At 42.9% G+C, this 11006-nt stretch overlaps 1 protein-coding gene across 1 annotated transcript; it reads left to right on the forward strand.

Moving 5' to 3' along the window:
• Nucleotides 1-320: 320 nt before the first annotated feature.
• On the forward strand, nt 321-1373 carry Ccr8 (C-C motif chemokine receptor 8). Its single transcript, XM_038321245.1, has one exon. It carries the CDS (start codon nt 321-323, stop codon nt 1371-1373), a length of 1053 nt encoding a protein of 350 aa, XP_038177173.1.
• Nucleotides 1374-11006: the final 9633 nt, after the last annotated feature.

The raw sequence follows: 11006 nt of genomic DNA on the forward strand, positions 1-11006 counted from the left end.
CTCAAAAATATAAAAATTAGTTAATCAAAATAAGGAGGGAGGGAGGAAGAGAGAGGGAGGGAGAGAGGAGCCATGCAAGGTGGCACATGGTACAGATCTATACCAGCACCAGGGGGCTGAGGCAGGGGGCCAGCCTGGGCTAAGTAGTAGGCTCCCAAACCGCCTACCCTGTATAAAGGAAGCAAGGCCTAGGGAGCATGTGTGCCCAGTAACACCTGATGTTGAGCCCCACGGGGTGAGGAGAGGAGCCTAAGGGCTCCAGTGTGTCCATGCAATCCTCAGCATCTCTCATACTCCTCTTTGGCCAGTCTCCTGCCTCAATGGATTACACGCTGGAGCCCAATGTGACGATGACGGACTACTACCCTGACGTCTTAGCCGTGCCCTGTGACACGGAGCTCATCCTCAGGGGCAGCAGGTTGCCACTTGCCCTCTTCTACTGCATCTTGTTTGTACTGGGCCTTCTGGGAAACAGCCTGGTCATCCTGGTCCTTGTGGCCTGCAAGAAGCTGAGGAGTATCACGGACATCTACCTCCTGAACCTGGCCGTTTCGGACCTGCTCTTTGTCTTCTCGTTCCCGTTTCAGACTCACTACCTGCTGGACCAGTGGGTGTTTGGGACTGTCATGTGTAAATTGGTCTCCGGCTTTTATTATATCGGCTTTTTCAGCAGCATGTTCTTCATCACCCTCATGAGCGTGGACAGGTACCTGGCTATTGTCCATGCTGTCTATGCCATCAAAGTGAGGACGGCTCGAGTGGGCACAGTCCTGAGCCTGGCGGTGTGGCTGACGGCTGTCACGGCCGCCCTTCCGCTGCTGGTGTTTTATCACGTGACCGCTGAGGATGGTATTCTACAATGCTTCCCGTTTTATGACAACCAGTCTTTGAGGTGGAAGCTCTCTGCTCACTTTGAAGTGAACACCTTGGGCCTGCTGCTGCCCTTCACCATCCTTCTCTTCTGCTACATCAGGATCCTGCAGCAGCTGCGGGGCTGCCAGAACCACAACCGGACCAGGGCCGTCAAGCTGGTGCTCACTGTAGTTATAGCGTCTTTGCTCTTCTGGGTCCCCTTCAACGTGGTCCTCTTCCTCACGTCCCTGCACGACATGAATGTCTTGGATGGATGTGCCACGAGCCAGAAGCTGGCTCTGGCTACCCATGTCACGGAGGTCATCTCTTTCACACACTGCTGTGTGAACCCAGTCATCTACGCTTTCATAGGCGAGAAGTTCAAGAACTACCTCATGAAGGTGTTTCCAAAGGGTTGCAGCCACCTCTTCCTCTACCTAGGGAAACAGATGCCGGCGGGGGCGTGGGATACCCGCTCTTCTCGCTCTTCTCACTCCTCCACCCTGGACTACATTTTGTAGGAGGGCGTGCACAGGCTGTGCCTCCACTCTTCCTACTCCCAATTCCTCCCCCTCCCCCGCTTTCTCTCCTCCCACTTCCCCTGGTTTACCGAGACAGAGTCGCACTTTGTAGCCCAGCCTGGCTTTGAACTCTCAATCCTTCTGTCTCTGCCTGCTAAATGCAAGCACCAGCCTTTTTTGTTTGTTTTTTTTTCGAGACAGGGTTTCTCTGTTCAGCAGCACAGCTGGAACTCATTTTGTAGACCAGGCTGGCCTCGAACTCTCAGAGATCTGCCTGCCTCTGCCTCCTGAGTGCTGGGATTAAAGGTGTGTGCCATCACATCAGGCTAACACCATCTTTCTTTAAAAGAGATAAAATACTTTTTTTTTCTTGAAAAAAGAGACCTCATAGTTTGGGGATTTTTTTTTCTGTGTGTGTGTTGTGTTCATGAGAGACAATGTTTTATAATTTTTCTCATTCACAATGATCTAACCAGGTTTGACTTCTTAAACTGCATTGAGAAATGTTCCCTTTAAAATCTATTCTTTGAAATGGTTTGTGTAAAAAAAAATGGCATTAGGTTCTCTTTGAAGGTTTGATGCAATTTATTAATAAACCCATCCAAGGTACTTCTGTACAAAGATTTGCATTTAATATACCACACAGGGACATTTAGTGATGTGGGATTCCCCTCTGTATTCTGTAAATATGTTTTATTGTCATTGGGTAATAAAGAAGCTGCTTTTGGCCAATGGCCAAAATCCGAATAGAGATGTAGAGTAGTAGGCAGAGTCAGGGAGATGCCTGGTGGAACCTTGCTGGCAGGCCACAACCATGTAGCAATACACAGATTAATAGCAATGGGCTAATTTAAAATATAAGAGTTAGCGGGAAGTATGCCTGAGCTATTGACTAAGCAGTGTTGTAACTGATATAGTTTCTGTGTGCTTGTTTTGGATCTGGGTGAGCAGGAATGAACAAGCAGCCTCTGCCTACAATTCAGTTTTTCTACCTGCTTTTGATTTGTAAGAAATTTTGCTGTTCTTTTTAAGTTCACAAATACAAAAGCATGAAATCTGCATAATTAATTTCGTTGAACATCTTTTTTAGTGTGAGGATGTCCCTTTCTGGTCCTGATACACGTGGTTTGTGGTTTGCCTCTCTCTCCTACATCAGTTTTATTGTTTAGTTTTATCTTTGCAGGTAACCAGCCTTGGCCGTGCCGACTTCCTGCTGACTTCTCTGCACATTAATTTCTGTTTTAACTTCCATCTCATCTCTTTCCTTTGGGCTTTATTTACTATGAGCTCCCTGGAAACAAATAATCTATTATCTAAATATTCACTGAGTGACACAAAGTTCTCTCTGAACACTGTGTTTTTGGGGGTGCATTTTAAGTTTGATCCTAGGTAGAAGGTCTGAGAAGCTGTCTTCCATCTCCATCTTAGCCACTGTTCTGCCGCTGTGAAGAGATACCACGCCAAGGCAACTTATAAAAGAAAGTGTTTTATTGGGAGTCAGTTATAGTTTTGGAGGGTTAGTCCATGACCATCATGGAGGGGGGCAGGGGGGCAGGCAGGGAGGCACGGTGCTGGGGAGATCCTGGCCTGTAGGTGGCAGGCAGGAGAGAGAGCTGAGCCTGGCGCGGGGTTCTGACACCTCAGTGACACAACTTCCCCAACAAGGCCAACCTCCTGGTCCTTTCAAAACAGATCACCAGCTGGGGACGCAGTATGCAGCCATACGTGCCTTTGGGGGCCATTCTCATTTAAATCACAATATGCAGACAGAACACTGTAGTATAATAAATAAATCTTTTTTAAAAAAACCTTTAATAAAGAAAGTTATTAACAGAGGACAAGAGTTAACACTCTCCTTGAACCACATGTGTCTCAGGGATCGAATTCTGGCCCCTTTGCCTGTCGAGCTACCCTGACAGGCCTAATTCTTCATGTTTATTTTTTTTTCTAGTTATTTAGTTTGTGAGCCATGAGGAAAGATACATCAGAGCACCCAACTTTGATTATGGCTTATTCACTTTTCATTTTATTTTTACTGTATATTTTGAAACTGTTGTTGACTGCTCTCCTTGAATTTTAATCAAATAGCTTTTGTTTGTTTGTTTGTTTTTTGAGACAGGATTTCTTTGTGGCTTTGGAGCCTGTCCTGGAACTCACTCTAGAGTAGACCAGGCTGGCCTCAAATGCACAGAGATCTGCCTGCCTCTGCCTCCTGAGTGTTGGGATTAAAGGCGTTCACCACCTCCACCTGGCAATAGCTTCTTTTGTTACCATGAAACCCTCTTTCTGCCCAATAACACTTCTTTTGGAGGGTGGTGAGTGTGAGAGAGAGTCTCTACATAGCCCAGGCTGGCCTGGAACTCAGAGATTCATCTTCCTCTGCCTCCAGGGCACTGAGATTAAAGGCATTTGAGTTCAGTCGGGGATGCATAAGACAATGTCTCAGAAGTAAAAAAGGTTTTAAGAAAAAATAAAAATAATTATTGTTATGACAAGAGGCTGCCAAGCTGGAATCTTAGAGTAGGATGTCACCCACGTCAGCTCTCACCGTATCACCTGTACTGCCTAGCAAGGCCACCGTTCTCTTCATACTGGCTCCTTGCTTCTCTGTGGAAGGCACCGTGCTATATCTGGCAAGTCAGTAACGCTGCAGTTTGGGAGCGGGGGTAGGGGGTTCCCTGGACATTTTACCAGGCTGTAAGCTTCTGGCATTTCCCTCTCTGCCCCCACACAGATGCTTCTGGAGCGAGATTCACTCTGGTATCTTGAACCATGCCAAGCTTCCTGAAGGGACATGGCCAAGAACCTGCCCTGGCCCTGCCGTGCCACATATATCTTGCCTGAGATAAGACCCGCGTTTCAGGAGGCCATTGTCAGATGGACATGGGGCAAATGGAGACAGAGGGACCGGCTGTCCTTCCTGCCCACCCAGCTGCCTGATGTCTTTATGTAACCTAGAGGTTCCTTTGGCACAGAAAGGATAATTCTTACTACTGTGATAAACTAAGCAGCAGATAGCTTTTTTTTTAAGTTATAAACTTGACATAACTGATTTAATTGTTTGCTTCTTCCGATTCCTTACATGCTAACGGGAGCTGGAGAAGAACAGAGAGGAATTGGTTAGCATAAGGAGGCCGTGCTCTAGTGCCACCTGCTGTCCATGGACTAGCGATACCACCAGCTGCCAACAGCAGCAAAGGATTGGAGTTAATATCCCTCGGTGTGCACCTCTGTGCCCACATGCCATGTCATTCCTGGAGTGTCAGACAGCTATGCTCAGCCACCCCTCCCAAACACGCCAATTAAACGATATAATCCATGGAGCTGGAGCGATGGTTCAGTGGCTAGAGCACAGACTGCTTTTCAAGAGGGCCTGAGTTTGGCTCCCAGTGCCCATGTCTGGCAGGTTGGTTTGGAGCTCATAACTGCCCGTAACTCCAGCTAGAGAACCCGATGTCTGAGCACATACTCCACGTACCCCAAACACAGCTTTTTTAAAACTGAAAAAAGTCATTGTGAAATGCAGAGGTTTAGTCAATGTGGCCACATTGGGAAGAGGAACAGCAAAGGGGTCCAGCGACCCCCAAGTCCATCTTCAGGGTCTGACTTGAGCCTGGGTTTAAATAGACGGTATGAGGTATGCAGAGCTAAGCAGTCCTGGTCAGGGTATGATTCCGCCCATCATCACCGCCTGGGCTCTGTCTCTCCTGCAAGGTGATTCAGCAGACTGCAGAAATGTGTGCCATGTTTATTAGAAGAGTTATTAATGCCATGGACAGACGACAGACAGACAGACAGTATCATGGTGGGGGCTCAGTGGAGAGTTCAGGCCTCAGAACCAGAGACAGACATCATGGCAGTGACTCTCCAGGGAGGAATCTGGGCACACACAGGAGAAATGAGGGTTCTTCTTCTACTTTTCTGGGGGGGGGGATCTGACGGTGTCTTAGGGTTTCTACTGCTGCGATGAAACACCGTGACCAAAGCTTCCTGGGAGCAGAAGCCAGGAGCAAATCCAGCCCTGGGAGACAACCCAGCCCTGGGACACTGGCAGACCAGGATTGAGCCAACGACCTGACTCGGAGTCTGCGATCTCCACCGGAACCAGAGTGGGACTGAACCAGTTACCCAAGACACAGAGAGAACAAGCTCCACTAGGAGCTAAAGCCAGGAGCAAACCCAGTCCTGGGACATGGGTGGATCAGGATTGAGCCAGCAACCAGATCCAAAGTCAGCGATCTCCACCTCAACAAGTCCAATTCCAAGCCAGGGACTTCTGCAGGAGGAGACCCAGACCAAGATTTACAGAAACAGATCAAAGCCAGCAGCCTAGGCCAGAGTAGGCCTGAGACAGCAAACTCCAAGGGAGCAGACCAAAGCACAGGAGCACTGAGCTACCTCCTGGGACAGGAATAACCAACAGGGTAACTAGAACTATGACACTGACTGTACCATAAGGAACAACCATCTGAGCTTTGGACTCATTGGCACCTAGAAGATTATTCAACAGAATCTCAGGCAGCCCCAACCACACCTACTAGAGGAAAAGATGAGTAGAAAAGGTAAGACCACACGCTACACCACAGAGAGCAACACAACACCAGTAAAACCTAAAGACACTACAAAAGCAAGACCTGAACAACCAAATATGGACGAACCAGAAGAAAACGATCTAAAAAATAACCTCAAGAGAATGTTTAAAATTCTTAAAGATGAAATGAGAAATTACCTTAAAGAAATGGAGAGCCGGGCGGTGGTGGCACACGCCTTTAATCCCAGCACTCGGGAGGCAGAGGCAGGCGGATCTCTGAGTTCGAGGCCAGCCTGGTCTACAAGAGCTAGTTCCAGGACAGTCTCCAAAGCTACAGAGAAACCCTGTCTTGAAAAACCAAAAAAAAAAAAAAAAAAAAAAAAAGAAATGGAGAAAAAAAACAAACAAAAAAGTGAAAGATATCAGCAAATCACTTAAAGAAAACCAAGAAAAAGAAAACATAAAATAAACTATTCAGGACTTGAAAACTGAGATAGAAAAAAATAAAGAAAACACAAGCCAAAGGAATTATAGAAACAGAAATCATGAGAAAAAGATCAGGAACCACAGATGCAAGCATGAACAACAGAATACAGGAAATGAAGAGAGAATCTCAAGCGCTGAAGATACAATAGAGGAAACCGACTCATCAGTTAAAAAAAAACACTAAATCTAACAAAAGCTTAACCCAAAATATCCATGAAATATGGGACACCATAAAAAGGCCAAATCTTAGAATAATAGGTATAGAAGAAGGAGAAGTTCAACTCAAAGGCACAAAAAATTTATTTAACAAAATCTTAGAAGAAAACTTTCCCTACCTAAAGAAAGATATGCCTGTGAAGATATAAGAAGCTTATAGAACACCAAATAGACTGGATCCAAAAAAAGGCCTCTTGTCACAAAATAATCAAAACACTAAACATACAGAATAAAGAAAGAATATTAAGAGCTGCAAAGGAAAAAGGCCAAGTAACATATAAAGGTAGACCTATCAGAATTACACCTGACTGGGGCTGGAGAGATGGCTCAGTGGTTAAGAGCATTGCCTGCTCTTCCAAAGGTCCTGAGTTCAATTCCCAGCAACCACATGGTGGCTCACAACCATCTGTAATGAGGTCTGGTGCCCTCTTCTGGCCTTCAGGCATACACGCAGAAAGAATATTATATACATAATAAATAAATATTTAAAAAAAAAAGAATTACACCTGACTTCTCAGTGGAGACAATGAAAGCTAGAAGGTCATAGTCAAGAGTTATGCAGACATTAAGAGACCATGGATGCCAGCCCAGACTACTATACCCAGCAAAACTGTCAATCACCATAGAGGGAGAAAACAAGATATTCCATGACAAATCTAGATTTCACCAATACCTAGCCACAAACCCAGCCCTACACAAAATACTAGAAGGAAAACTCCAACCCAAGGAAGATGGCTACACCAACAAAAACACAGACAATTAATGATCACATAACAGCAAATCCTGAATAAGAAAAAAATGCACAAATTAACATCACCAAAGATGGAAACTAAATTAACAGGAGATAGCAACCACTGATCATTAATATCCCTTAATGTAAATGGACTCAACTCATCTATAAAAAGGCACAGGCTAACAGATTGGAAATGAAAACAGAATCCATCCTTCTTCTGTATACAAGAAACGCATCTCAACCTCAAAGACAGACATCGAGTAAAAGGTTGGGAAAAAATATACCAATAAAATGGACTTAAGAAACAAGCGGGTGTAGCTATCCTAATATCTAAAGAAATAGACTTCAAGCTAAAATCAGTCAAAAGAGACAAAGAAGGACATTTCATGTTAGTCACAGGAAAAATCCATCAAGAGGAAATTTCAATACTGAACATATATATCCCAAATACAAGGGCACCCTCATATGTCAAAGAAACACTTCTAAAGCTTAAATCATATATTCAACCCCACATACTAATAGTGGGAGACTTCAACACTCCCCTCTCACCACTGGACAGGTCAATCAGACAAAAAAATGAACAGAGAAATAAGAGAACTAACAGATGTTATGACTCAAATGAAATTAACAGAAATCTATAGAATATTCCATCTAAACGTAAAGGAATATACCTTCTTCTCAGCACCTCATGGAATTGTCTTAAAAATTGACCACATACTCGGTAACAAAACAAACCTCAACAAATACAAAAAGATTGGAATAACCCAATGTACCTTATCAGATCACCATGCTTTAAAACTAGAAGTCAACAGCAATATTAATTCCAGCAAACCCACAAACACATGGAAATTAAACAAGGCTCACCTGAATCATCAATGGATCAAGGAAGAAATAAAGGGAGAAATTAAAGACTTCCTAAAATTCAATGAAAATGGCCACACAACATACCCAAATTTATGGGACACAATGAAAGCAGCGTTAAGAGACAAGTTCATAGCACTAAATGCCTACATAAAGAAGCTGGAAACATCCCACACTAACGAATTAACAGAACATTTGAAAACTTAAGAACAAAAAGAAGCAAACTCACCTAAAAGAAGTAGACGGCAGGAAATAATCAAATTGAGAGCTGAAATCAACAAAACAGAACCAAGAAAACAATACAAAGAATCAATGAGACAAAGAGTTGGTTCTTTGAGAAAATCAACTAAATAGACAAGCCATCTCATTAGATGTGGAAAAAGCATTTGACAAAATATAACATCCCTTTATGATAAAGATCTTGGAGAGAACAGGGATACAAGGAACATACCTAAACATAAGCAAACCAACAGCCAACATCAAACTAAATGGAGAGAAACTCCCAGTGATTCCACTGAAATCAGGAACAAGACAAGGTTGTCCACTCTCTCCATATCTATTCAATATAGTTCTTGAAGTCCTAGCTAGAGCAATAAGACACCAAAGGGAGATCAAGGGGATACAAATTGGAAAAGAAGAAGTCAAACATTCACTGTTTGCTGATGATATGATAGTTTACATAAGTGATCCCAAAAATTCTACCAAGGAACTTCTACAACTCATAAACACTTTCAGCAATGTAACAGGATACAAGATTCACTAAAAAAAATCAGTAGCCCTCCTTTACACAGATGATAAATGGACTGAGAAATCAGAGAATCAACACCCTTCACAATAGCCACAAATAGCATAAAATATTTCAGAGTAATCTAACCAAAAAAGTGGAAGACTTGTATGACAAGAACTTTAAATCTTTGAAGAAAGAAATTGAAGAAAATACCAGAAAATGGAAAGACCTCCCATGCTCTTGGGTGGGCAGAATTAGCATAGTAAAAATGGCAATCTTACCAAAAGCAATCTACAGATTCAATGCAATGCCCATCAAAATCCCAGCAAAAACTCTTCAAAGATCTCGAAAGAACAGTACTCAACTTCATTTGGAAAATCAAAAAAACCCAGGATAGCCAAAACAATCCTGTGTAATAAAAGAACTTCTGGAGGCATCACAATCCCTGACTTCAAAATCTACTACAGAGCTACAGTACTGAAAACAGCCTGGTATTGGCATAAGAACAGATAGGAGGACTAATGGAACTGAATAGAAGACCTGGATATCAATCCACACATCTTCGAACACTTGATCTTTGATAAAGAAGCAAAAAAAAATCAAATGGAAAAAAGAAAGCATATTTAACAAGTGGTGCTGGCATAACTGGATATCAACATGTAGAAAAATAAAAATAGACCCATATCTATCACCATGCACAAAACTCAAGTCCAAATGGATTAAAGACCTCAACATAAAGCCAGCCACACTGTACCTTATAGAAGAGAAAGTGGGAAGTACACTTGAATGCATTGGCACAGGGAACCACTTCCTAAGTAGAACCCTAGCAGCACAGACACTGAGAGAAACAATTAATAAATGGGACCTCCTGAAACTGAAAAGCTTCTGTAAAGCAAAGGACATGGTCAACAAGACAAAATGACAGCCTACAGAATGAGAAAAGATCTTCACTAAACCCACATCAGACAGAGGTCTGATCTCCAAAATATACAAAGAACTCAAGAAATTGGACACCAAAAGATCACATAATCCAATAAAAAATGGAGTACAGACCTAAACAGAGAACTCTCAACAGAGGAATCTAAAATTGCTGAAAGACACTTAACAAAATGTCCAACGTCCTTAGTCATCAGAGAAATGCAAATCAAAACAACTCTGAGATTCCATCTTACACCTGTAAGAATGGCCAAAATAAAAAACACTGATGACAACTTATGCTGGAGAGGTTGTGGGGAAAAGGGAACACTTCTGCATTGCTGGTGGGAGTGCAAGCTGGTACAATCCCTTTGGATGTCTGTGTGGCGATTTCTCAGAAAATTAGAAAACAACCTTTCTCAAGACCCAGTAATACCATTTTTGGGTATATATCCAAAGGATGCTCAATCGTGCCACAAGGACATGTGCTCAACTATGTTCACAGCAGCTTTGTTTGTCATAGCCAAAACCTGGAAATAACCTAAATGCCCCTCAATCAAAGAATGGATAAGAAAAATGTGTTATATTTACACAATGGAGTACTACACAGCAGAAAAAAAATAACAACAGCTTGAATTTTGCAGGAAAATAGATGGAACTAGAAAACATTATTTTGGGTGAGGTAACCCAGACACAGAAAGATAATTATCACATGTATTTACTCATAGGTGGTTTTTAAACATAAAGCAAAGAAAGCCAGCCTACAAACCACAATCCCAGAGAACTTAGACAACAATGCGGACACTAAGAGAGACTTACATAGATATAATCTACATGGGAAGTAGAAAGTAGAAAAAGACAAGATCTCCTAAGTAAATTGGGAGCATGGGGACCTTGGGGGAGTATTGAAGAGGAGAGGAGAGAGGAAGGGAGGGGAGCAGAGAAAACTGTAGAACTCAATAAATATCAATAAAATAAAGTTAAAAAAATAACAAAAAAATTTAAAGAAAGAAAGAAACACCATGACAAAAAAGCAAGTTGGGGAGGAAAGGATTTACGTGGCTTACCCTTCCACAGCACTGTTCATGACTGAAGGAAGTCAGGGCAGGAACTCAAACAGGGCAGGAACCTGGGGACTGGAGCTGATGCAGAGGGCATGAAGGG

The sequence above is a fragment of the Arvicola amphibius genome, chromosome 3 (assembly GCF_903992535.2).
Source record: "Arvicola amphibius chromosome 3, mArvAmp1.2, whole genome shotgun sequence".
Taxonomy (NCBI): domain Eukaryota; kingdom Metazoa; phylum Chordata; class Mammalia; order Rodentia; family Cricetidae; genus Arvicola; species Arvicola amphibius.

Excerpts from the sequence above, each read along its gene's own strand:
- Ccr8 (XM_038321245.1), top strand. The coding sequence starts at position 321 with ATGGATTACACGCTGGAGCCCAATGTGACGATGACGGACTACTACCCT.